The following is a 27,630-nucleotide window of genomic DNA, read 5'->3' on the forward strand; positions in this document are numbered from 1 at the left end:
CCTCTCCCTCCCCATCTCTTCATCCTCTTTCCCCCTCCTCTCCTCTTCCCCCCACCCCCTCCTCTGCCCTCTCCTCTCTTCTCTCCTCCCCCCTCTCCTCCTCCCTCTCCCCATCTCTTCATTCGCTGTCCCCCTCCTCTCTTCTTCCCCCCACCCCCTCCTCCTTCCCCTCCTCTCTTCTCTCCTCTCTCTCCCCATCTCTTCATCCTCTTTCCCCCTCCTCTCCTCCTCCCCCACCCCCTCCTCCTCCCCCTCCTCATCTCTTCATTCTCTTTCCCCCTCCTCTCCTCTTCCCCCCACTCTCTCCTCCGCCCCGTCCTCTCTTCTCTCCTCCCCCCTCTCCTCCTCCCCTTCCCCATCTCTTCATCCTCTTTCGCCCTCCTCTCCTCTTCCCCCCACCCCCTCCTCCACCCCCTCCTTTCATCTCTCCTCCCCCCTCTCCTCCTCCCCTCCCCATCTCTTCATCCTCTTTCCCCCTCCTCTCCTCTTCCCCCCACGCCCTCCTCCGCCCCCTCCTCTCTTCTTTCCTCCCCCCTCTCCTTCTCCCCCTCCTCATCTCTTCATCCTCTTTCCCCCTCCTCTCCTCTTCCCCCCACGCCCTCCTCCGCCCCCTCCTCTCTTCTCTCCTCCCCCCTCTCCTTCTCCCCCTCCTCATCTCTTCATCCTCTTTCCCCCTCCTCTCCTCTTCCCCCCACTCTCTCCTCCACCCCCTCCTCTCTTCTCTCCTCCCCCCTCTCCTCCTCCCCTTCCCCATCTCTTCATCCTCTTTCCCCCTCCTCTCCTCCTCCCCCACCCCCTCCTCCTCCCCCTCCTCATCTCTTCATTCTCTTTCCCCCTCCTCTCCTCTTCCCCCCACTCTCTCCTCCGCCCCGTCCTCTCTTCTCTCCTCCCCCCTCTCCTCCTCCCCTTCCCCATCTCTTCATTCTCTTTCCCCCTCCTCTCCTCTTCCCCCCACTCTCTCCTCCACCCCCTCCTTTCATCTCTCCTCCCCCCTCTCCTCCTCCCCTCCCCATCTCTTCATCCTCTTTCCCCCTCCTCTCCTCTTCCCCCCACGCCCTCCTCCGCCCCCTCCTCTCTTCTTTCCTCCCCCCTCTCCTTCTCCCCCTCCTCATCTCTTCATCCTCTTTCCCCCTCCTCTCCTCTTCCCCCCACGCCCTCCTCCGCCCCCTCCTCTCTTCTCTCCTCCCCCCTCTCCTTCTCCCCCTCCTCATCTCTTCATCCTCTTTCCCCCTCCTCTCCTCTTCCCCCCACTCTCTCCTCCACCCCCTCCTCTCTTCTCTCCTCCCCCCTCTCCTCCTCCCCTTCCCCATCTCTTCATCCTCTTTCCCCCTCCTCTCCTCTTCCCCCCACCCCCTCCTCCGCCCCCTCCTTTCATCTCTCCTCCCCCCTCTCCTCCTCCCCTCCCCATCTTTTCATCCTCTTTCCCCCTCCTCTCTTCTTCCCCTCACCCCCCTCCCCCTCCCCCTCTACTCTTTCCGTTAGTACAGGGCCCGCCCCCTGTCCCGGAAGAAGAACTACTGGAGCACACAAGGAGGAACTTTTTCCCTCCTGGAAATGCTCCAGGCGGCAGGGGCGGGGCTTCTGGCAGGTTCCGGGGCGGGGTTTCCTGTTGGTTGGAAGGCAGCGGCAACAGATTTGGAACGTCCCTGCGAGAAGGCGCTTGCGACCCTCGTGTGGTCGTGGGTGGAGGCCGGAGGCTGTAGGAAGTGAGTGTGTGCCTAGGACCCAGAGTGGAGGAGGGAGCAGGGTCTTCCGGGGTGGTCCCCCGAGCAGGGAGCGTCGAGGGGAGGGGGGGGCATCATCCTCCATTTGTACAGACTGGGAGTGGTAGGTGTGGGCCTCTCCATCCGGGCCCCTGGGGCTCCAGCTTCCAGGCTGTGCCAGCTCCACCCCTTCTTCTCCCTGCTTTGGTCCTGGGGCTGTGTTGTACTTGGGAGGAGAGGGCTCCTCTCTGCCGGTGGTGGGGCCCTTCTTTCCTCCCTGCCTCCTTCCCCTTCCGCCTCCTCTCCTCAGTCCCCCTGCCTTTCCTCCCCTTCCTCTGCCTACTCCTCACCTCGTCCCCCCTCCCCTCCCTCCTCCTCCCCTCCTTTCCCCTCCTCTTATCCCTGTCCTCCCCCCCCTCCTCTTTCCCCCCTCCCTCCTCTCCTCCTCCCTCACCCCTCCCTCTCCTCTCCCCTCCCCCTCCCTCTTTCCCCCCCGCCCTCCCCTCCTCTCCTCCTCCCTCTCCCCTCCCTCTCCTCTCCCCTCCCCCTCCCTCTTTCCCCCCTCCCTCCTCTCCTCTCCTCCTCCTCCCTTCCCCCTCCCTCTCCCCTCCCACTCTCTCTTTTCCCCTTCCCTCCTCTCCCCTCCCCTCCCTCTCCTCTTCCCTCCCCTCCCTCTTTCCCCCCCTCCTCTCCTCCCTCTCCCTCCCTCTCCTCTCCCCTCCCACTCCCTCTTTTCCCCCTCCCTCCTCTCCGCTCCCCCTCCCTCTCCTCTCCCCTCCCCCTCCCTCTTTTCCCCCTTCCCTCTCCCTCTCCCTCCACCATCCCTGATACTGAGACTTCTTCTTAAGCAAACTCTTCTGAGAGGGTATGTGAAGTTGGAATTGTGAAATTGAGGGCATTTCTCACTCAAAATCGATCTGAAAACTACTCTTTTCACTTTATGTCTATTTCAAGTATACTTAATCCAGACATCAGTGGGATTTTGAGGATTCACCACGGTGAAGATGTGGAAAGCAGCTTCCAGTGATTTTTTTGGTGTCTAGTCAGCCACCTGCTGTGGGTAGAGCCAATATTTAATTTCATGTCCAGCTGGCATTTCAACTAATTAATGTGTTTTATCACAAAGCAAGGGAAATCAAAATCTGTTCCTAGCAGGGTGGAGTTCATGTATCTGATTAGAGCTTAACAGGATGTTTCTATGCTTCCTATTTTTCATAGCACCAAGGGAAGTTTTATGTTAAATTCCATTTTCAGATAAAATCTCCACCATGGATGCCAATTAAGGAGGCTCTGTTTATCGCTTTGATTACAATACACTTCTTGAGGTGTGGAGCCACGATGGTGCAGTAAAGGCAGGGTCTGAGTTCTCCCCAATTCCCCTACAAACAACTTTAAAATAATGCCTTAAAACAAATTCGGTAAAACAGGGTTTGTGAAAAATTTTTCCACCCCAGGAAAGCTTAAAGGGTTAGCAGGAAAGATGTGTGTCTGGTGGGAGTGCCTAGCAGCCAGCCTGGTCACAAGGACATTGCAGGGCACTTTTGGCTGACACTGGGTGCATTATGGGAGCACCAGTGTTGGTTAGATTGGTTTAAGGGAGCTTCCTGCCTCCTGACCCCCACTCAGATAAGCCTCTTGAGGAGGAGAAGGGTGTGGGGGGGGGGGGCTGGATTCAAGAGAAGAGGAGTCGTGGCTCCATCGTTGGATCCTCAGACCCCATGCCAGCTGCCCTGTAGTCTAACCCTAACCCTAACTCTAAATTGGTGCTGAGCCAGCCCTACCTCCCCCCTCCCCTGGCTCCAGGCTTCCACTCCTTCCCTTTCCACTGGGCTTCTGCCCTAACACTGCACTTCAGTTGTGAAAGGGAGGTCTCAATTACTAAAATACTTCAGCACTTGAAAACTGGAGCTTTCAGGAGCTTCTTCCATGGGCTAACATTTAATGACCTTGCCCAAAGAGAAAGTCCAAAGGCTCATATTTCATAATATGATTTCATATTATGATATATTATTATACAATAGTATTATTATTATATATAATAATATATAATTAATAATATTTATATATAAATATACAATATATTAAATATTAATATTAGTTATTTAATCAATTGATTGATAATTAATTGAATATTTATATATAATATATTATGATTATATAATCATATATGATAATATGATTTCATAACATGAAAGTTCTTCAAAGAACCTCATAGAAAAGGAGAATTTAATTGATAGAAATGGAGCAAAGAGGGTGCTTTGTACTATTCTCAAAAAGTACTTTATTTTTCATTTTCAAGTAAAATATACACGGTATGTAGTGGTTTTTAAACATTGTAAGCATACTCTCTGACAACTTAATTCATTATTTCACAGCATCCAGGTCAGAAGAGGAGTTAATTTTCTAAGGATACAATTGCTTCACCCATTAGAAATCCATCATGGCAGGTAGGTGGTGAGAGGGGCCTGAGGTCAGGAACTCATCTGAGATACTTCTTAGCTGCGTGACTAAGTTGTGCTTGGGAGGAGGGGACTCCTCCCTGCCGGTGGCGGGGCCCTTCTTTCCTGCCTCCCTCCTTCCCCTTCCGCCTCCTCTCCTCCTCCGTCCCCCTGCCTCTCCTCCCCTTCCTGTGCCCACTCCTCACCTCGTCCCCCCTCCACCTCCCTCCTTCCTTTCAGCAAGTCACGGAACCCTGTTTGCCTCATTTTTCTCATCTCTAAAATGAAGTGAAGAAGCAAACGTCAATCCACTCCAGGATCTCTTCCAAGAAGAGCCCAAATTGAATCAGATAGAGTTGGATGTGACTGAAAACGACTGAACACTAGAGATCATTTTTCAGATGAACAGCATTCCTTATGCAATAATTTCCCCAAAATCCCAATGTGAGAAAAATTGGAAGCATAAAATTTCTTACTTGAAATTATTTTTACTTTTCAACATTCATTTTTATAAGATTTCGAGTTCTAAATTACACCCCCTCCTTCCACTTCCCCTGGCCTATGAGAGAAAGTGATCTGCTATAGGCTATTGTGAGGGGCGCTCTGGACCTGGGCCCCCTGGGTGGATAGGAGACGCCCAAGAGTCTGGACCTGCTGACGTGGCTTTGCCACGGTGGCACTGCTGACGCGTCATTGCCACGCTGGCACTGGGGCGGCTCTACTGCACTGGGCTGGGCTCCGCCCTCAGGGAGGAACTGGGGAGGGGCTTACCCAGAATAGGAGGGTGAGCTTTGGGGGATATAAGGCACAACACGGAAGGGGTCGGGGGGACTTCTGGCTGACTATCATGTAATAAAGGTGCTGTTATCCACCTCCGGAGTTCTGCCTGATAATTTCTCCCCCTGATCCCCAAGGGGGGAGCCAGAGAAGTCTGAAGACCCCTGGGCAGGGTGACTTGATGCGGTAATTAGGGCTCCGCCCCTAACAGGCTATACCTGTATGATCATATTAAACATTTTCACATTAGTCACGTTCTGAAAGAAGAATCAGAAGAAAAGGGAAAAACCATAAGAAAGAAAAGCAAAAAAGAAAATCATCTGTTTTGATCTACGTTCAGACTCCATCGTTTTTTCTTTAGATATGGGTGAATTTTTCTTCTTGAGTTTTGGAGTTGTGTTAGATCATCAAAGTTGGTCACAGAACAATGTTGCTGTTACCAGCTACAATGCTCTCCAGGTTCTGCTCACTTCATTCACCATTAGTTCATGCAGAACTTTTCAGGTTTTTGGGAAGTCAGCCAGCTCACCATTTCTTTTGGAACAGTAGTATTACATTACATTGTGTCTCAGTAAGCACCCTCACATATACAGGAGGGTCTGCTATCACAGGTTCTGAGATGTGCATTTATAAAAAGAAAGGCAACTTTTGAGTTTTTGAGGGTTAACAATCACTGTAATAACATTCAACATACAGGGACCAACAGACAGGCTTCCAATTGTCTAACCATTACATATATACATAGCTACCAGAGAGGGAAGTACCAACTTTTGGGTTTCCAAAGCCAAGGGTCTGTTAAGTCACTTCCCAGAGTCTCATCTAGCAAACAGACCTTTCAAAACTAAGCTCCAAAGTAAAACCTCTGCTCAGAGTATATATGCTCTTTTCAGAGCTAGACGGCATGCTCCCTGATGACCCAGAGCTTCCTTAGCAATCAGGAAAAGGTATGGGCCTTCACAGGAAACAAGTCTCCCCTAATCAAGCCTCCCTCAATGTACCTGCGGCCTATCAGTGGGTGGGGAAGATTTTTAACTCCCATTACACATTCATCAACCACAACTTGTTCACTCATTCCTCAATTGATGGGCATCCCCTCAATTTCCAATTCTTTGTCACTACAAAAAGAGGTGATATAAATATTTTTGTATGTGTGGGTCCTTTTCTATTTTTCAGTCAGTGCACCTCTCCCCCAACGATGTATTAGTGTTCCAGTTTTCCCACATCTTCAACATTTATCATTTTCCTCTTTTGTCATGTTAAGTGTGATATTATTTGTGTATTGTTTTAATTTGCATTTCTTAAATTTCGTTGACTGAAAACTGATGGTGGAAGTGTATCGGAAAGTATTCCGGTTTTAAAACATGGAACAACATTGCCTGTCAAATGAACTCAGTTTGGCTGAATGCATGTCTGCATTATCTCACATAGGAAAATCACTTCATCCATCTGTTCCTTTGACACAAGACTGACTGCATTCAGAGTAGAGTGAAGCCATTCTGATCCAATTACACGTAATTCTGATTCTTACACCTCCAACGCCATTCCTAATGGTGAATTTTAAGTCTATATTGCATTAAGGTCAGATCTGAGGCTAAAAGATCCAACGATCCAATGATCCAGTGGGAGAGCACACTTTCATTTAGATGAGGAGAGTTTCCCTCTGATCAATCTGCACTGACAGTGATCAATAGCCTCAAGAATCCAACTTGCCACCCCTTTGAGTTCATCTGGGGCCCAAATGCAATCCTGGCAGTCTCCTCAGAGGGAGGCATGGGGGTGGGGAGAGACAGGCTTGGAGAGGGGGAAATTGTAAGGGAGGGGCAGGGAGGGCATTTACCCCCTGGGTCCTTCTCTCTCCCCAGGTCAGTCTGCAGAGGACCAAGGCCTGGCCCAAGCAGGGAACCTGGAGCCAGAGGGAATGGCTGCTGGGAGCTGCAGACCCTCACCTCAGGTGAGTGCTGTCCCTCCACAGTGTCACAATGCAATACCAATTTCCTCCTCACTCTCTCTCTCATTCTCTCTGCTTAAGCTCATTAGCTAAAGAAAAACTCTGTTCTCAGTACTCTCTTTACACATTATCTTAGCATTTCCAGCAAGATTTGGATCCTTGAAAAGATCTTTAACAATTAAGATAGTCTTGTCTTACACTCTCCCCCTACCCAGGCAGTAAGTCTCCCACATCTGGGTATTCATCAGCTATCTCAGGGTTCATCCAAGACTCATCAGTTTACAGAAACATGCCCTAGAGACAGAGGGAGTGGTCCTCATGGGACATGGAGTCTATGTCTGCCTTCTGTGACATAACCAATGATGATCCCTCATCCCTGTGATGGTAACCAATAATAGAATTTTTGTTCTTTCTTGTGTGCTTGTAGAAATGAATGTACATTCAATTAGGGGTCCTTGGGCCAGAGCAGGGCCTTTTGATCCATCCTTTATTATCAGAATACTCGATTTAGTCATTTTTTTCTCTTTTGTTCATTAAAAGGGCCATTCCTTGACTACTTCTTAAAGAGGCCTGTTCACTCAACGGACATTAACTCCCTCTAAGTGAGTACCTGAAAAGGCCAGTCTCAAAAGCCCAAGGTCTCCCATTGCATCCTGGGCCATCTCTAGTCATCCTGATGAATATCTGGTCACTGGATCCAGATGGCTCAGGAGGGCAAATGAGGCTAGTGACCTTGCACAGACCTCCCTCACTCAAAACACAGTCAAGAGAAAGACGTGTCATCATTTCTCTGATGTCATGGTCTTTTTCAAAAGCAAAGGAAAAACACAACAACAAACCTGCCCCTGTTAATGAAAGTTATCTGGCTGGGAGAAATGCCTCAGTTTATGTTTTTTGTAAAATTTCCTGTGACATTAGTGTGGCATTACATGTATAAATTATTTTGGGTAATAGTGTCATTTTTATTATAGTGACACCGAATATTCTCCCATCCCATTACGCTGACCTTCATTTCTTTAAGGATTCCTTTGTAGTTGAATCTGTGCAACTCTTTTTGGGTCCTTTGGGATATTGTATGAATATTTTGTTTGTTTGGAATGAGATTTTTCCTTCTTGCAGAGAAGTGATTATTCATAACCTGTGATTTGGGGAGATCCACCCCGCTCCCTTTATCTAAAGTCCTGATTTCTAAAATGTTCCCTTTCTGGAAGGACTTTGCTGATAATGAGATTTGACAGTACTTTCTTGTTCAAGACCCTGCCCAGGTCTTGTGGGGAGCAGCCATTACATTCTACTCTGGCTTGGGTGGGACACACATTCTCTGAACAGAGTATAGATATAGATAGCTGCACATTGTCATATTCTTTCTCTCATTAATGGTTAACCGATGAGAATTGATTGCCCCTCTTCTCCCAAAAGAATACATAAGCTGCCAGCCTCCCCACATGATTGTCTTTGATCTAAGACAGATGGCCAAATGGCAATCTTTTTATTAATAAACTTGCTGGCCTTATTAATAAAATGATTACATTTCTGACCCAGAACGGGTTGGTTGTTGTCCTTCTTTCTCAGAGAGGACCAGAATGACATCACTATGCTAGATTAAAGTTTCAGTATGTCTGACTGTGGCTGATCAGACAGACCAATATGAGTCTGGAATGCTCTACCACAGTTTGGGCACAGATGGTCTGCTTGAACATTTGGGGTGAACACTCTGAACTTGTACATCCTCTCTTTCCTTTGAGCTGTTTCAATTCTGCTTTGCTCATGGATACAGCCTCTTTTCTGATACGGGCAAGCCATGCTAAGTGGTCCTGTGCCAGTGTCTCCCATGCCACACAATCAATTCCAAAATTCTTGAGAGAGACCTTGAGAGTGTCTTTGTATCACATCTTCTGACCATGTGAATGCGTGCCCCACGCAAGTTCTCCATAAAACAGTCTTTTTGGCAAGCATACACTTTGCATTCAAACCATGTGGCCAACCCATGGGAGTTGTGCTCTCTAAAGCATAGTTTGAATGCTTGGAAGTTTAGTTTGAGTGAGGACCTCAGTGTCTGATACCTTATCTTGCAGGTGATCTGCAGAATCTTCCTGAGAAAATTCAAATGGAAGCAATTCAGTTTCCTGGCATGGCACTGGTAGACTGTCCATGTTTCCCACATTGAAATGTTGATGATGATCCATGTAACCATGTAGTATTGTACTGTAAGCAAGTCATTGCACGCACATATTCCTGCCCATGCATACTGGACTGCCCCACAATGTGGGACACACTCACCTGCCAATACTTGCTTGTTAAGACCTGTTGGTGGACTTGACCACTGATGGCATAGAGGTTACATTTTGCGTGTTTATTAGGAACATGATGTAATCGTCATGATTTTAACTCTATTACACAACAGATGAAACCTGTGTGAATGTTTTTTCAAAATTTTCTCCCCTTCTTTCCTTATGCTTCCACCACCCTCTTATTTTTATTCAATGTCCCCCACTTGCACCTGAAACTACTATCACCTCCCTGGATTATTCCAGCAAATCCCCCCAACACCCAGGTATGGTGTTGTCCACTTTGGGAACCTATGGCTTTTTCTCATGGATTCCCCTTTTCCATTGTGCATCACTTTCAGAGTAACATGTATCCCTGCAGGTGGCAGAAGGAGGAAAGCTCTAGGGTAGGGAACATCTGCTGATCTCTGCTCTTTCTTGTTGACCTTTATTTTTCTTCTACATCATCCTGGAAATCTCAGCACTGTTTTCATGATCTCCTAATCTTTCCAGTGCTAGCTGCTCCAAAGGGTTGCAATTCCCTCCCACCCCAGGACAAGCAGACTTTTCACGCACTAACCCTCCCCCCACCCCTCGCCCCCAGGGCTCAGTGTGAAGCCTTCATCTCCCTTCACCCATGACAATATTCACCACTGATGCCCCCTCCCACCCTATAGTAATGCCTCCCTCCTTTCTCCACCTTTTCAGTCTCTCTCCCTTCTTCCTCACCTGCTCCCCTGTGTGTCCTTTCTTTTCTGAGACTACCTAAGGAGGGGAGAGGTCACCTCCATCCTGCTGGTCCCGGATCTCTCTCTTGTCTTTGACACTGTTGATCACTCTCTTCTCCACGATACTCTCTTCTCTCTTATTTTTGGGGGCACCACTCTCTCCTGGTTCTCTTCCCCGTATATCTGGCCACTTTTTCTCCCTGTTTTGGCTATGACACGTCATCCCCAGAGTGACCTCAAGCCCTCAATGTAACCACAGATGACTCTTCTTTACTTGACGGTCTCATACCACTCAATGCAGTTCCAATACTAATGAATATCTCTTCAGAGCCCTCTTCATGTTTTTATCTAGATAAGACTTTATTTCAGCCTCTCACGAAGCAAACTGTGTCCTGGACGTTATTCTCTTTTAAGGGATCATATAAAACTCTCCCCTTCTCCCCCAAATACTCACAATCTCTTCATAGAATTTCTTTTAGAACATATCACTTTTATCAGTTCTGATGAGGAAGAAATTTTGCATCACTCTGTCTTCTCCACAGATCCACTTCCCTCAGAGACAGAATATTTTCTCCTTGTTTCCATAGGAAGACACATTTCATAATAAGACATTTCTCAACTTTATTCCAACTGATCATATAAAATGCATTTCTCAAAGTTCAGTTGGGCTCTTGATGACTGTGATTTCAAGTGCTGAGTGACACTCAACCACGTTCTCTGGCCTTCATTCTCTTCCTGTAAATTGATGAGGGATGGATTATTTACCTCTGATGTGTCTTTCGGTTCTATATCCTATGAGTCTGGATGATTTAGGGGTTGGTGACGTTCAAGGACGTGGCTGTGGACTTTACCCAGGAGGAGTGGGGCCTCTTGGATCCCGATCAGAAGGAACTGCACAAGGAAGTCATGCTGGAGAATGCCCAGAATCTGCTCTCCGTGGGTAAGGACACTTCCCCTGGTAACTCAGAGTCTGCAATAAAAGGGAATATCTTCATTCCCTGGTGTTCAGAGTCTGGAGCACTTATCAGTTATTAGAGAGAGAAAAGTGTATGTTTCCTGTGCCCAAGAGACAGAATCCTCCTGCTGCCTGGTTTTCCTATAGAAAGTCTGCATCGGGCGACAGGGAGCTGAGGGTTTCCTCTGTTGCTGTTGAAGTTGTCTCTTACTGATTCTAGGCAGCTTCAGGTCAAAAGTCCAATCAATGCGGAAGCATCTCATATGTGGCCCTGATCTCAGATGGACATGGATTTTGCTGCCAAATCACTGAAAACTGCTCAGACAGCTTTTCCTTGTAACCCCTTCCACCCAGGGATGGATTGAATATTTGGAGTAGTCTTCCTTTTCACAAACATCAGTTAGTAGGTTAAAGAGCCTAGTTGTGCCCAGTGTGGTAGGCTTGTCCTGAATCTTCCTTCCTCTTGCCCCAAACTTCCAGCACAGATAGCGGGAAAGGAAGGAAAGGGAAGAAGCGTTTATATTCACCCACTGTTTGCCAGGTGTAGAGCCAAGTGCCAAGTAAAGAAATTTTGAATGTTATGATACATTATTTTCATAATAACCTTCCAAGTTAGGGGATTTTATTATCCACTTCTGAGAGCTGAAGAAAGTGAGGCAAACGGAGATTAAGTGAGTTGTCCAGGGGCACCCAGCTGGTAACTGCTGGAGGCTGGATTTAAACTTAGGTATTCCTGACTCCAGGTCCAGGGCTCTCTCCAGTGGGGTGCTTGCTTCTTGTGCTTGGACCCCAATTCTAAAATCACGTTTCTCCCTAGCCTCAAAACACTGTTTCAGGCAGTTTCTCCTCAGCCTAAGGACAGCTTACCCTGGGTCTCTTTACCTGATACAGTAGCCAGCTGCTTCTATAGAATTTATTAGCTTGAACCAGCTGTGTACTGGCTGAAGTGGTTGTGTACTGTGTACTGGGTAATAAAGACATTTACTACTCACTGATGAATCCTGTGTGCCCTAGACTGAGACATACACGTACTCCCTTGTGTTTATCTTGTCTAACACGACATTGATGGGGGCATCCTGGGTATTTCTCAGTCATTCCTGACTGTTAATTGACTCAGTGATGATTCAGACCTAAAACCACACCTACATGTAGCCACCACTTGGGCTATTTCCCGATGAACTCTGGGTAAAATATCTGCACAGTAGATACTGAAAGTGCATGTTCCTTTAAGAACTAGCCACTCCTTAGCCACTCCCTAATCTCACCATGAATCATCTAAGGAGCATGTTTGGCACATGTCTTATGATAGAATATCCTATATAAACTTGACTTATACCCCTTTAAGGTGACAGGTTCCCTAAGAACTCCTGCCTGCAGAAAGCATAATACGTCTTTACCCCCTTGACCTCAAGAATGTCTGAGTCCATGAATTCTTTTTTAGATGGTCCCCACAGGGAACTCCAGTCTCAGGTTCCTCTATCTCTCCAGCCCTCAGCATCTCCACAACCTCTAATTTCTTGATAATGGAAACTATGGAATGAGTCCATCCTTCTACAAAGAAGGGACACCAAGAACAACTTTTCTCATTCCAAATTGGTTCCATGATCTTCTCCCCTACCTCTTCCCAAAATAAATGCTATGGCAGCTAACTACCCTGTGCTCCTTGCTTGCATGCCTCCGCATCCACTCAATTTCCAATTCTTTGCCACCACAAAAAGAGGTGATATAAATATTTTTGCATATGTGGGTGGTTTTCTATTTTTCAGTCAGTGCACCTCTCCCCCAACGATGTATTAGTGTTCCAGTTTTCCCACATCTTCGACATTTATCATTTTCCTCTTTTGTCATGTTAAGTGTGATATTGTTTGTGTATTGTTTTAATTTGCATTTCTTAAATTTCGTTGACTGAAAACTGATGGTGGAAGTGTATCAGAAAGTATTCTGGATTTAAAACATGGAACAACATTGCCTGTCAAATGAACTCAGTTTGGCTGAATGAACATTTGCATTATCTCACATAGGAAAATCACTTGATCCATCTGTTGCTTTGACACGAGACTGACTGCATTCAGAGTAGAGTGAAGCCATTCTGATCCAATTACATGTAATTCTGATTCTTACACCTCCAACACCATTCCTAATGGTGAATTTTAAGTCTATGTTGCATGAAGGTCAGATCTGAGGCTTAAAGATCCAATGATCCAATGATCCAGTGGGAGAGCACATTTTCATTTAGATGAGGAGAGTTTCCCTCTGGTCAATCTGCACTGACAGTGATCAATAGCCTCAAGAATCCCAACTTGCCACCTCTTTGAGTTCATCTGGGGCCCAAATGCAATCCTGGCAGTCTCCTCAGAGGGAGGCATGGGGGTGGGGAGAGACAGGCTTGGAGAGGGGGAAATTGTAAGGGAGGGGCAGGGAGGGCATTTACCCCCTGGGTCCTTCTCTCTCCCCAGGTCAGTCTGCAGAGGACCAAGGCCTGGCCCAAGCAGGGAACCTGGAGCCAGAGGGAATGGCTGCTGGGAGCTGCAGACCCTCACCTCAGGTGAGTGCTGTCCCTCCACAGTGTCACAGTGCAATACCACCTTCCTCCTCACTCTCTCTCTCATTCTCTCTGCTTAAGCTCATTAGCTAAAGAAAAACCCTGTTGTCAGTACTCTCTTTACACATTATCTTAGCATTTCCAGCAAGATTTGGATCCTTGAAAAGATCTTTAACAATTAAGATAGTCTTGTCTTACACTCTCCCCCTACCCAGGCAGTAAGTCTCCCACATCTGGGTCCTCATCAGCTATCTCAGGTTTCATCCAAGACCCATCAATTTACGGAAACATGCCCTAGAGACAGAGGGAGTGGTCCTCATGGGACATGGAGTCTATGTCTGCCTTCTGTGACATAACCAATGATGATCCCTCATCCCTGTGATGGTAACCAATAATAGAATTTTTGTTCTTTCTTGTGTGCTTGTAGAAATGAACTGTATTTTCAATTAGGAGTCCATGGGCCAGAGCAGGGCCTTTTGATCCATCCTTTATTATCAGAATACTCGATTTAGTCATTTTTTTCTCTTTTGTTCATTAAAAGGGCCATTCCTTGACTACTTCTTAAAGAGGCCTGTTCACTCAAGGGACGTTAACTCCCTCTAAGTGAATACCTGAAAAGGCCAGTCTCAAAAGCCCAAGGTCTCCCATTGCATCCTGGGCCATCTCTAGTCATCCTGATGAATATCTGGTCACTGGATCCAGATGGCTCCGGAGCACAAATGAGGCTAGTGACCTTGCACAGACCTCCCTCACTCAACACACAGTCAAGAGAAAGACGTGTCATCATTTCTCTGATATCATGGTCTTTTTCAAAAGCAAAGGAAAAACACAACAACAAACCTGCCCCTGTTAATGAATGTTATCTGGCTGGGAGAAATGCCTCAGTTTATGTTTTTGTAAAATTTCCTGTGACATTAGTATGGCATTAAAATTATAAATTATTTTGGGTAATAGTGTCATTTTTATTATAGTGACACTGGATATTCTCCCATCCGTTTACGCTGACCTTCATTTCTTTAAGGATTCCTTTGTAATTGAATCTGTGCAACTCTTTTTGAGTGCTTTGGAATATTGTATGACTACTTTGTTTATTTGGAATGAGATTTTTCCCTCTTACAGAGAAGTGATTATTAATAACCGATGATTTGGGGAGATCCACCCTGCTCCCTTTATCTAAAGTCCTAATTTTTAAAATGTTCACTTTCTTGAAGGACTTTGCTGATAATGAGATTGGACGTACTTTCTTGTTCAAGACCCTGCCCAGGTCTTGTGGGGAGTAGCCATTACATTATACTCTGGCTTGGGTGGGACACACATTCTCTAAACTGAGTATAGATATAGATAGCTGCACATTGTCATATTCTTTCTCTCATTAATGATTAACCGATGAGAAATGATTGCCACTCTTCTCCCAAAAGAATACATAGGCCCTCAGCCTCCCCACATGATTGTCTTTGATCTAAGACAGATGGCCAAATGGCAATCTTTTTATTAATAAACTTGCTGGCCTTATTAATAAAATGATTACATTTCTGACCCAGAACGGGTGGGTTGTTGTCCTTCTTTCTCAGAGAGGACCAGAATGAAATCACTATGCTAGATTAAAGTTTCACTATGTCTGACTGTGGCTGATCAGACAGAGCAATATGAGTTTGGAATGCTCTACCACAGTGTGGGCACCGATGGTCTGCTTAAACATTTGGGGTGAACACTCTGAACTTGTACATCCTCTCTTTCCTTTGAGCTGTTTCAATTCTGCTTTGCTCATGGATACAGCCCCTTTTCTGATACGGGCAAGCCATGCTAAGTGGTCCTGTGCCAGTGTCTCCCATGCCACACAATCAATTCCAAAATTCTTGAGAGAGACCTTGAGAGTGTCTTTGTATCACATCTTCTGACCATGTGAATGCGTGCCCCACGCAAGTTCTCCATAAAACAGTCTTTTTGGCAAGCATACACTTTGCATTCAAACCATGTGGCCAACCCATGGGAGTTGTGCTCTCTAAAGCATAGTTTGAATGCTTGGAAGTTTAGTTTGAGTGAGGACCTCAGTGTCTGATACCTTATCTTGCAGGTGATCTGCAGAATCTTCCTGAGAAAATTCAAATGGAAGCAATTCAGTTTCCTGGCATGGCACTGGTAGACTGTCCATGTTTCCCACATTGAAATGTTGATGATGATCCATGTAACCATGTAGTATTGTACTGTAAGCAAGTCATTGCACGCACATATTCCTGCCCATGCATACTGGACTGCCCCACAATGTGGGACACACTCACCTGCCAATACTTGCTTGTTAAGACCTGTTGGTGGACTTGACCACTGATGGCATAGAGGTTACATTTTGCGTGTTTATTAGGAACATGATGTAATCGTCATGATTTTAACTCTATTACACAACAGATGAAACCTGTGTGAATGTTTTTTCAAAATTTTCTCCCCTTCTTTCCTTATGCTTCCACCACCCTCTTATTTTTATTCAATGTCCCCCACTTGCACCTGAAACTACTATCACCTCCCTGGATTATTCCAGCAAACCCCCCCAACACCCAGGTATGGTGTTGTCCACTTTGGGAACCTATGGCTTTTTCTCATGGATTCCCCTTTTCCATTGTACATCACTTTCAGAGTAACATGTATCCCTGCAGGTGGCAGAAGGAGGAAAGCTCTAGGGTAGGGAACATCTGCTGATCTCTGCTCTTTCTTGTTGACCTTTATTTTTCTTCTACATCATCCTGGAAATCTCAGCACTGTTTTCATGATCTCCTAATCTTTCCAGTGCTAGCTGCTCCAAAGGGTTGCAATTCCCTCCCACCCCAGGACAAGCAGACTTTTCACGCACTAACCCTCCCCCCACCCCTCGCCCCCAGGGCTCAGTGTGAAGCCTTCATCTCCCTTCACCCATGACAATATTCACCACTGATGCCCCCTCCCACCCTATAGTAATGCCTCCCTCCTTTCTCCACCTTTTCAGTCTCTCTCCCTTCTTCCTCACCTGCTCCCCTGTGTGTCCTTTCTTTTCTGAGACTACCTAAGGAGGGGAGAGGTCACCTCCATCCTGCTGGTCCCGGATCTCTCTCTTGTCTTTGACACTGTTGATCACTCTCTTCTCCACGATACTCTCTTCTCTCTTATTTTTGGGGGCACCACTCTCTCCTGGTTCTCTTCCCCGTATATCTGGCCACTTTTTCTCCCTGTTTTGGCTATGACACGTCATCCCCAGAGTGACCTCAAGCCCTCAATGTAACCACAGATGACTCTTCTTTACTTGACGGTCTCATACCACTCAATGCAGTTCCAATACTAATGAATATCTCTTCAGAGCCCTCTTCATGTTTTTATCTAGATAAGACTTTATTTCAGCCTCTCACGAAGCAAACTGTGTCCTGGACGTTATTCTCTTTTAAGGGATCATATAAAACTCTCCCCTTCTCCCCCAAATACTCACAATCTCTTCATAGAATTTCTTTTAGAACATATCACTTTTATCAGTTCTGATGAGGAAGAAATTTTGCATCACTCTGTCTTCTCCACAGATCCACTTCCCTCAGAGACAGAATATTTTCTCCTTGTTTCCATAGGAAGACACATTTCATAATAAGACATTTCTCAACTTTATTCCAACTGATCATATAAAATGCATTTCTCAAAGTTCAGTTGGGCTCTTGATGACTGTGATTTCAAGTGCTGAGTGACACTCAACCACGTTCTCTGGCCTTCATTCTCTTCCTGTAAATTGATGAGGGATGGATTATTTACCTCTGATGTGTCTTTCGGTTCTATATCCTATGAGTCTGGATGATTTAGGGGTTGGTGACGTTCAAGGACGTGGCTGTGGACTTTACCCAGGAGGAGTGGGGCCTCTTGGATCCCGATCAGAAGGAACTGCACAAGGAAGTCATGCTGGAGAATGCCCAGAATCTGCTCTCCGTGGGTAAGGACACTTCCCCTGGTAACTCAGAGTCTGCAATAAAAGGGAATATCTTCATTCCCTGGTGTTCAGAGTCTGGAGCACTTATCAGTTATTAGAGAGAGAAAAGTGTATGTTTCCTGTGCCCAAGAGACAGAATCCTCCTGCTGCCTGGTTTTCCTATAGAAAGTCTGCATCGGGCGACAGGGAGCTGAGGGTTTCCTCTGTTGCTGTTGAAGTTGTCTCTTACTGATTCTAGGCAGCTTCAGGTCAAAAGTCCAATCAATGCGGAAGCATCTCATATGTGGCCCTGATCTCAGATGGACATGGATTTTGCTGCCAAATCACTGAAAACTGCTCAGACAGCTTTTCCTTGTAACCCCTTCCACCCAGGGATGGATTGAATATTTGGAGTAGTCTTCCTTTTCACAAACATCAGTTAGTAGGTTAAAGAGCCTAGTTGTGCCCAGTGTGGTAGGCTTGTCCTGAATCTTCCTTCCTCTTGCCCCAAACTTCCAGCACAGATAGCGGGAAAGGAAGGAAAGGGAAGAAGCGTTTATATTCACCCACTGTTTGCCAGGTGTAGAGCCAAGTGCCAAGTAAAGAAATTTTGAATGTTATGATACATTATTTTCATAATAACCTTCCAAGTTAGGGGATTTTATTATCCACTTCTGAGAGCTGAAGAAAGTGAGGCAAACGGAGATTAAGTGAGTTGTCCAGGGGCACCCAGCTGGTAACTGCTGGAGGCTGGATTTAAACTTAGGTATTCCTGACTCCAGGTCCAGGGCTCTCTCCAGTGGGGTGCTTGCTTCTTGTGCTTGGACCCCAATTCTAAAATCACGTTTCTCCCTAGCCTCAAAACACTGTTTCAGGCAGTTTCTCCTCAGCCTAAGGACAGCTTACCCTGGGTCTCTTTACCTGATACAGTAGCCAGCTGCTTCTATAGAATTTATTAGCTTGAACCAGCTGTGTACTGGCTGAAGTGGTTGTGTACTGTGTACTGGGTAATAAAGACATTTACTACTCACTGATGAATCCTGTGTGCCCTAGACTGAGACATACACGTACTCCCTTGTGTTTATCTTGTCTAACACGACATTGATGGGGGCATCCTGGGTATTTCTCAGTCATTCCTGACTGTTAATTGACTCAGTGATGATTCAGACCTAAAACCACACCTACATGTAGCCACCACTTGGGCTATTTCCCGATGAACTCTGGGTAAAATATCTGCACAGTAGATACTGAAAGTGCATGTTCCTTTAAGAACTAGCCACTCCTTAGCCACTCCCTAATCTCACCATGAATCATCTAAGGAGCATGTTTGGCACATGTCTTATGATAGAATATCCTATATAAAGTTGACTTTTACCCCTTTAAGGTGACAGGTTCTCTAAGAACTCTTACCTGCTGAAAAGCATAATACATCGTTATCCACTTGACCTCAAGAATGCTTGAGTCCATGAATTCTTTTTCAGATGGTCCCCACAGGGAACTCCAGTCTCAGGTTCCTCTATCTCTCCAGCCCTCAGCATCTCCACTGCCTCTGAATTCTTGATAATGGAAATTATAGAATGAGTCCATCCTTCTACAAAGAAGGGACCCCTAGACCAACTTTTCTGATTCCAAATTGGTTCCATGATCTTCTCCCCTACCTCTTCCCAAAAGAAATGCTATGGCAACTAACTACCCCGTGCTCCTTGCTTGCATACCCCTGCTATCGTTAGGAAGGACAGACTGGCAGAGAATCAGAATTTGGAACAACTAGAGTTTCTTGAGTTTCCCAGCAGGAGGATGTCATCTGAAAAGGCAAATACTTTTAAGGTTTCACGGAGTGAGGAACCAGGCAGGGGGAGGCAGGGCCAAAGAGGATTTCTCAGGGTCCCTGTTGCTTGCACTTGAGGCTGATTTGGCAGAACTCTTTTTCTCCCTGTTGGGGTTAGGATTTTCTGCTAGAATGGAACACCTCAGTATTGGGGGAAGGGGAGCTGAGAGTCTGGCTCAGAATATGTTGTACAAAAGGATAATGTAGCACATCCTGTTTTGAGTCACTTGCATTACAAGCACTAATGTTTGAATGTAATGGAGTGAATCTCAGCATGGAGCACCTCTGGATGCATACCCTTTCCCCAAAGAGAGCTAAATTACAACTTTCTCTCCATCCTCATCCCTCCCTGATTCCCCATATCCAGGAGTTCCCAGAGAAGATGTGATCTCTTATTTTGAGGAAAGGGAAGCACCGTGGAGGCTGGACCAAGAAAGCCTGAGGAGCCACTGTCCAGGTAAATGAGGTAAGAGCCAGTATATGAGGGCTGTGATTACAAGTGGCTGATCTGTATTGTGGTGAAGCAAGTTCTAGATTTGGGGGCAGGAAGAGCTGTCTTGAAATTCTGTTTAAGATGTGTTTTAGCAGTGACTTCCTGGGCCAGTCACTGAACCATGGAGCCTCATTTTGCCCATCTGTCAAATGAGGGAGTTGGACCCCATGGGCTTTTTTAGCTCCATTCCAGTGATCAATCTACTATGCTCTAAGAAGTCATTGTATAGAATTCGGGGGCATGGAATTCTCCTGAAAGTGAAAAGGGGGGTTAGGTTGCCCAATATGAGCTCTTTCTTAGACCTTCAAGTCAGCAAACATTTAAGCACCTGCTGCTATGTGCCAGGCCTTGTGCTAAGCACTGGGGACAAAGAGATGCAAGGGACAGCTCTGGCTCTCATCGAGTTCACAGGCTAGTGGGCAGATATCACTCCACTATGGACAGGATAAATTGGAGCTGGTCAAGAGAGGGAAGAACCTAAAGTGATGGAGGCCTGGGAAAGGCTTATCATGGGAGGTGGGCTTCAGATGGTGCTCCGGGGAAGCTAGGATGAGCATTCTAGTTAAAAGAGAGTGTGAGGAAAACCCATGGAGTCAGGAAGTGGAGGGTCCTACCCACAGAACAGAAGGGAGGCATGTATCCCAGGATTGTAGCATAGATGGAGGGCGGAAATGGGGTGAAAGAAGACTGGAAAAGTAGGAGAAGGGTTGGTGATAAAGTGCCTTAGCAGCCCAAGGGAGGATTTTCTTTTGGATTTTTTTGCTGGAGCTTGTTCAGGAGGTGGTGACATGGTCAGGTGAGAGCTTAAGGAAGATGAACTTGGTAATGGGGTGAAGGATTTACTGGACTTGGGGGAGACGAGGCAGCTGGACCAACCAGCAGGCTCTTCAACATCTCAGGTATGAGGTGACTGGGTCCTGAACCCAGACAGTGAGTGTTGGTAGAGAAGTGGGTGTATGTAAGAGAGGTCACGCAGGTGTAATCACAGGCCTTTGGAAGAGATTGAATGTGGGAGTGGGGAGTGTGAATATAGGAGTGAGAGAGTGCATGGCACTTCATTTATGAGCCTGTACTGTTGGGAGGATGCCTTGGATAGCATCAGGAAAATAGGAAGATGAGAGGGTCAGAGGAAAGAGAATGAGATTTCTTTGGATATGGTAGAAGGAGGACCAGGGGAGAGTAATGTTAATAAAACCTAGAGAACAGAGTATCAATAAAAGGGGGGATCGACAATGTCAGAGCCTCCAGAGAAGTCAAGAGCGGGGAGGATTAAGAAATGGCCATTGAATTTAGCAGGTTTGAGAGTATTGGTAATTTTGGAGAGAGGAGTGTTAGTTGAACAATGAAATTAGGAGCTAGACTACAAAGAGTTGCAAAGAAAGGAAGGGAAAGGTGCTAGAGGCATCGATTGTAAGTGGCCAACTCAAGCTGTTTCACCATGAAATAAATGGAGAAAAACTATTGGACACTATCTCATGGGGCTGCATGGATCAAGTGAGAGTGTTTTAAGGTTAGAGACAAATGGGTTTATTTGTCACCATAGGAATGGAATCATTTGGATTGAGGGCACTGAACATTAATGGTAAATTTGGGACACCAGAGGATGAAATATAATGAGGTCGAGGATGAGATGGAATTATTTGCACATATAAAGGAATTTTGCAAGCAGAAAGGTGACCTTTCCATCGTGAGGAGAAGGTAGTTCTTGGTAAATGTCCTTTTTTATTTTAAAAGTGAAATATGAGGCCACGTTCTCAGGTCAGAAGTTGTGGATGGAGGAGTCCAGGTAGAAGCAAGCCGTTAGGGAGGAATGAAAAAATTTGTTAAAGTTGCTGTGGCAAGTGGCATAGGGAGTCGGTTAGATGTCAAAGGCTTTCCTTGCCATACAAGGCCCAGTAGTGAGGGCCCAGCTGAGATGCTGTACCTATATTTGTACATTTGCAGTAGATCTAGGAAGCCTGCTTTCTTAATTTTCTCTCTCTTCATTCAGTAGTACATACCTAAAGTGGTAAAGGCTGCTGTTTTAGTTAGAAATAATCCAAGACTGAGCTTTCCAAAGGCACCAGCCCAAGTCCTTTTCCGAATCTCTACAACTCAATCTCTGTCCCATACTTGGAGAATCATTGACCAGGTTCATGGAGATGACCACACCTCAGTTTAGGTAGATGGGCGGTAGAGACTCCCAGGTGTGAGATCCATTGTGTGAGATCCTTCAGGAGCCTAGAAGGAAGTCTCTGTGATCTTCAGTGTTGGATCGGGTCCAGTTCCATCAGGGTTAAAGTCTGACAAAGGTGACTACTAAAAGGTGATTGGGTGCAAGAAAGAGGCAGAAACATGACTTGAAAACCAAACTTGCCATTGCCAAATAGGAGAGAAACCAGAATGCTGTGATGGAGGTAGAGACTGGGGCCTGGTAACAGCCTTGGGCCTAATCAGTCAGTCAGTAAACATTGATTAAACACCTTCTGTGTTCTAGTCCCTGTGCTAAGCCTTGAAGATACAAAGAAAGGCAAAAGATGGTCCCTGTTGTCAAGGAACTCACACCTACTATACAAAAATGGAAACAATTTCAGAAGGAACAGTAGATGATGAACTTTGCTCTCAGCTGATTCAGCGAAGGGAGATTATTTTGGAACGGAAATACATGTAATTAAACAGGGAAATAAGGGAATACAAAGAATGAGGATAATAATGGTTGAAGTAGGAGAGCAGAATTGGGGAGAAAATAATGATAATCATAATGATAAAAACAATAGATGTGCCACACACTTTATAAATGTCACCTCATTAGATATTATTATGCTTCTTTTACAGATGAAGAACCTGAGGCAGACAGAGGTCCAGGGACACAGAACCAGCAAGTTTCGAGGCAAGATCTGAACAGTGCTCTTTCTGACTAGAGGATCATTGTTCGATTTTTAAACAGAATGCTGTAAAAATGTCCCCATACATACGAGATGGAAAATGGGAGAATTGAACAAACTGTCTTGCTGAGGGATGGAAATTAGCTTTTTGTTCTTAGTTTCCTAACTTGAATAAAGTGAATTGTTAGTTACTACATAAAAGATTTATTTTTCTACTAGCACATGACAGGTAATTTATTAAATGATAAATGGACTTGACGATCAATTGCACATATTGCTTTATTTTTTTTAAAAAAGTGTTTATATATAAAACCGCCTTTGTAAGAATAGAATTTCTTTGACATAACTTCCTTTTTCTTAATCACTGGCAAAGTGACTACACTCTCCCTGAGATGCTACTGAATGACTAATCAGTGTTGCCAACCAATTCCTTCAAAAAGCTGCCAAATAAAATAGTAGCGTAAGTGGAAGAGAAGATCTAACCAAAAAACAACCTTCGTAATCTGAGATCAATTTGAGTGGCAATTTGAGACCTGTTTTTAGAGAATAGTTGTGGGGGGTCCATGATGGTTTGACCTCTGTTGTGCATGCCTAGCAACCACGGTTTTCAAAGAGCCTGTCATCTCTGCTGCAAAAAATGTGAACCCCAGGAACAGCTTGATCTGGTGATTACAGCTTGGCTGAGATGCAAATACCAGGTAACCCAGAAATGAGAGGACTGCTCTGGTGTGGTGACAGCCAGCCAGTGAGGGTCTGTGCATGGCTATCCAACCCTCCTACAAGCTTGGGAATAATTTGATGTCCAATTGAGAAACTGACAGAATATGTTGCACTCAGAAGCAGTTAGAGCTTGATGTAATCATGGCACGATCCCCAAAAGCGTTGTGTTATGGTGGTTTGGAATCACTGCAGAAAGAACCTTTCATGGGTGAAAGCTGGCACAAGCTTGTTTTCCCAGACGGAAAACATCTTTGTAACCCAGCTGGGTCATTATTGACTGCTTAAGGGCATGATTGCCCTTGACCAATTCTTAGCTCCAGAGACCATTGTCTCCAAGCTTGGAGGGGTTTGTGAATGACTAAACGGGAAGAGCCATGAGAGGACTAAGATTCAGCACACTGTTCATTTTCTTACAAAAGGATGATGGTCTCACATTCCTTTATGAAACACATGTTTACAAGGAGCTGAAAAATGCCACAACTTTTAAAAGTTGTGTTTATTTTAGTGATCAGGGCTATTTAAAGATAAATTGTTGAAAAGAAATAAGTAATGACTGTGCCAAAAAAGTAATAGGCCAAAATGAAATCTCTTATGTCTCAGGTAAGCAGGAAAAAACAGTGCTGGAGTTCATCACGTGATCTCAGATACTGCAACAGGAAACATAAGAATGAAAGCAATTGACCAGTGTAGCATTTCTGCTTACACATGCGATCTTGAAGGATATGAATATTTAGCACATGTGAACCAAATGGCATGATATCTGTGAAGAACAAATTGGAAGTACAGATAAGAAAAAGGAAAGTGAGAAGGAAATATTAAAAGTGAAGACAAATTGTCTATTGCTGTGAACAGAATGTGCCCAATCACAGGGCTTGAATTCTAGTCTTAGCTGCTGAGATTTGGGTTAAATCATTCAGGCATTCTGAACTCGTGGACTGAGTTGTGAATTTCATGAGAATGCTGGTCCTGCCTGTGTCACAGCTTATGTGTGAAGCTCCTGGTAAATTAAATCATTCTTTCGATTGTGAGCTAATGCCACTTCCAAATGATTGATTCTGCCCATTTATGTTTGAGGCCTTTTCCCTTTACCCAGGGAAGGGGAATGGAATTCAGTTTAAATTTTACCCATGGAGGAAGGGGGATATAATTACATATGTGAGTATATGTGTCTGTGTATACATATTTTCTTGTTTGCTTCTTTCAGAAGGAGAGATCAGACTTGAAATGATAGAGACTCCTGAAGAGCTATACCTTTCTGTGGAAGAAAGTGAGGAGCAAAATTTCATGAGTGAGAGTTTCTGTGGCTTAACTAGGAGAGAAATAGTATATCAAAAAATCCACACTGCAGAGAAGTCTTATGAATATAATCAATGTGGCAAAACTTTCCTCAAGAAAAACAATCTTGCTGAACATCAGAGAATCCACACTGGAGAAAGGCCTTATGAGTGTAATCAATATGGAAAAGCATTCACAAGGAGCTCCTGTCTTCTTCAGCATCAGAGAATCCACACTGGCGAGAAACCTTATGAATGTAATCATTGTGGAAGGAAATTCACACAGAACACCCATCTTATTCGACGTGATCTTAAGTGCAAACATCAGAACCCCTGCATGCCCTGGCACAGCCAGGGGAACCAACAGATTCCAGCTTGAAGAACCATCACACGTGCCAGCAGGAAGGCATCCCCCAGTAGAGTAACCTCTTTGTGTTTCAGTGCAGCCCCAGCCAAATAGGTTCTTCCAGCAGCCAGCTCTCTAAGTGCCTCAGGACAGCCCCATGTGAGCAGGCATCGTGCAGCACCCCTCACCCCACCCCCAAGTTCAGTGTAGTCCCAGAGAAATGCAAAAAAAACCCCACCTGGCCACAGTACATGCCAGTCACTACCACTAGAACCCCAGTTCAACACCATGTAAGTTGTCAGACCCCTACAGTCTCACACAAGCTAGCATACTAAGCCCTAACCAGGCTCCTGGCCACCAGCAGAAGAAAATTGGGACAGTGGCCCCCGTGCTCCAGCAGGAGAATTCAACTTTAAAAGCCAGGAAGTAGGCAAATATCATCAACAAAAAAGAGAAATGGACACTGACCATAGATTCTTTTTATGCAGACAAGGAACACTAAAATACAAATTCAGAAGTTCACATTATCAATATACCAACATCCGAAAGCTCAGAAAGGAATATGAACTGATATCAAGCCCCAAAAACCTTTTCAAAGTCAGATAAGAGAGAGAGAAGAAAAACTGGGAAAAGAAATGGGAAGTATGCAAGAGAGTAAACAGCTTGGAAAAGGAATCACAAAAATTGACTGTAGAAAACAATTCCTTAAAATATATAGTTGACTAAATGGAAAAACAGAAATGGAAAGGTACAAAAGCTAACTGAAGAAAACAATATGTTAAAAATTAGAATTGGGCAAACGGAAGCTAATGACTATATGAGACATCAACAATCAGTAAGACAAAATCAAAAGAATGAAACAATAGAGGAAAATGCAAAATACCTCATTGGAAAAACGACTGAACTGGAAAATAGATCTAGGAGAGATAATTTAAGAATTATTGGTCTACCTGAAAGCCACAATAAAAATAAAAGAGCCTGAACAGCATCTTTCAAGAAGTTATCAAGAGAAACTGCCCTGAGGTCCTAGAACCAGAGGGTAAAACAGTCATTGAAGGAACACACCAATCACCACCATAAAGAGATCCTAAATTAAAAATGCCAAGGAATATCATAGGAGGTTCCAGAATTATCAGATCAAGGAGAATATATAGTGCAAGCAGCCAAAAAAACCCAATTTAAATATTGTGGAACCACAGTCAGGATTACATAGGACCTTGTATCTTCTACATTAAAGGATCAGGGGCTTGGAATATGATATTCTGGAAGGCAAAGGAGCTTGGATTGCAAATGAGTATCAGCTACCAAGCAAAACTGTGCATAATTTTTCAGGGGAGAAGATGGACATTCAATAAAATAGAGGACTTCCCATCTTTCCTGATGAAAATTTCAGAGCTGAACAGAAAATTTAACCTTCAAATACCAGACTCAGGAGAAGCATAAAAAGGCGAACAGGAAACAAAAAAAAATATTCAATAACGTTCAACTGTTTACATTACTACATGGAGTGATGATATTTGTAGCTCTTGAGAACTGCATTTTTATTATGACTTGTAGAAGGGGAATACATAAATGGAGGGTGTGGATATAAGTTGACTTTGATTTAATGATAAAAAAATTAAGGGGTAAAAATAAAGATTGTACTGGGAGAAACAGAAAGGAGGAGTCTGAAAAGGGTAAGTTATATCACATGAAATGGTGCAAAGACCTATTATAATAGAGGGAAAGAAGGGAGGGAGGCAAACATTGTTTGAATCTATAAGAAGTAGGAGAGGAAGAAAAGGAAGGGGGTAGATTGAAGGGAGGGCAGAAGTAGTAGGGGAAAGGGGAGAGAAAAGGAAGGGTTGATAGAAGGGAGGACAGATTGAGGGAGTTGGTGGTCAGAAGCAAAGCACAGGTGAGGAGGAAAAGCGAGAAAGGAGAGAGAGAAACATAAACGATGGGGAGGGGGGAGGAAGAAGGATGGAGAGAAAGATTCCTTTCTATCCCCATTCAGTTTTCTCCAGAGGTCTATCATATTGAAATTTTCTAATATTCTATTCACCTCCTAATTTTTCTTGTTTATTTTGCAGTTTGATTTATGTAATTCTGTAAAGGGGAGTTTGAGGTCCACCACTAGCATAGGTTTTCAGTCTGTTTCTTCCTGCAACTCACTGAAATTCTCCTCTAAGAATCTGGATGCTATAACACTTGGTATATATATGTTTAGTATAGATACTACTTTATTTTCTATGGTACCTTTTAGCAAGATGTAGTTTCCTTCCTTAACCCTTTTAATTAGATCTAATCTTTTATTATTATTATTTTATTTTTTTAATGTTCTACAATCACTACCATAAAACTTAGATCTTTACCCCCCTCACCTACCCCCAACTACCCTTCTTCCTCCCCAGGACTGTATACAATTCTATATAGGATCTACATATACTTTCCTATTCAATATATTTTCACTATAGTCTTTCTGTGTAGATGAACTGAAATAAATGGAAGAAATCCTACAACAAATCAAAACATAACACACACACACACACACACATACACACAAACAAACATGACCTGCTACATTCTGTGAATGAATCCCATAGTTCTTTCTCTGAGTGTGGAAGGCACTTAGCTTTAGAAAATCATTGGGAATTTTTTTTTTTAAGTTCTTGCATTATTACGAAGTTGCAAGTCTACCAGAAAAAAAAAAAAAAACTCTTGCACAGCGTGGTCGTTGCTGTGCACAAAGTTCTCCTGGTTCTGCTCCTTTCGCTCAGCATCAGATCATATAAGTCCTTCCAGAATTAGATCTAATTTTGCTTTCGCTTTGCCTGAGACCAGGATTGTTACCCCTG

At 44.7% G+C, this 27,630-nt stretch overlaps 1 protein-coding gene across 1 annotated transcript; it reads left to right on the plus strand.

Annotated features, from left to right (window-relative positions):
* The first annotated feature begins 1,621 nt into the window (after positions 1-1,621).
* Positions 1,622-22,674, plus strand: LOC140515520 (zinc finger protein 560-like). Its single transcript, XM_072626275.1, has 8 exons — positions 1,622-1,706; positions 4,079-4,150; positions 6,781-6,869; positions 10,675-10,801; positions 13,273-13,361; positions 17,166-17,292; positions 19,464-19,553; positions 22,404-22,674. The coding sequence occupies exons 2-8, from the start codon at positions 4,144-4,146 to the stop codon at positions 22,487-22,489; spliced, it is 615 nt and encodes a 204-aa protein (XP_072482376.1). The 5' UTR covers positions 1,622-1,706; positions 4,079-4,143; the 3' UTR covers positions 22,490-22,674.
* The last annotated feature ends 4,956 nt before the right edge of the window (positions 22,675-27,630 follow it).

Source organism: Notamacropus eugenii, chromosome X (assembly GCF_028372415.1).
Source record: "Notamacropus eugenii isolate mMacEug1 chromosome X, mMacEug1.pri_v2, whole genome shotgun sequence".
NCBI lineage: Eukaryota > Metazoa > Chordata > Mammalia > Diprotodontia > Macropodidae > Notamacropus > Notamacropus eugenii.

Coding starts and splice junctions, on each gene's coding strand:
- LOC140515520 (XM_072626275.1), top strand. Junction 10,802..13,272: donor CCAGAATCTGCTCTCCGTGG/GTAAGGACACTT, acceptor CTCTCTCCCCAG/GTCAGTCTGCAGAGGACCAA. Junction 19,554..22,403: donor CCTGAGGAGCCACTGTCCAG/GTAAATGAGGTA, acceptor CTTCTTTTACAG/ATGAAGAACCTGAGGCAGAC.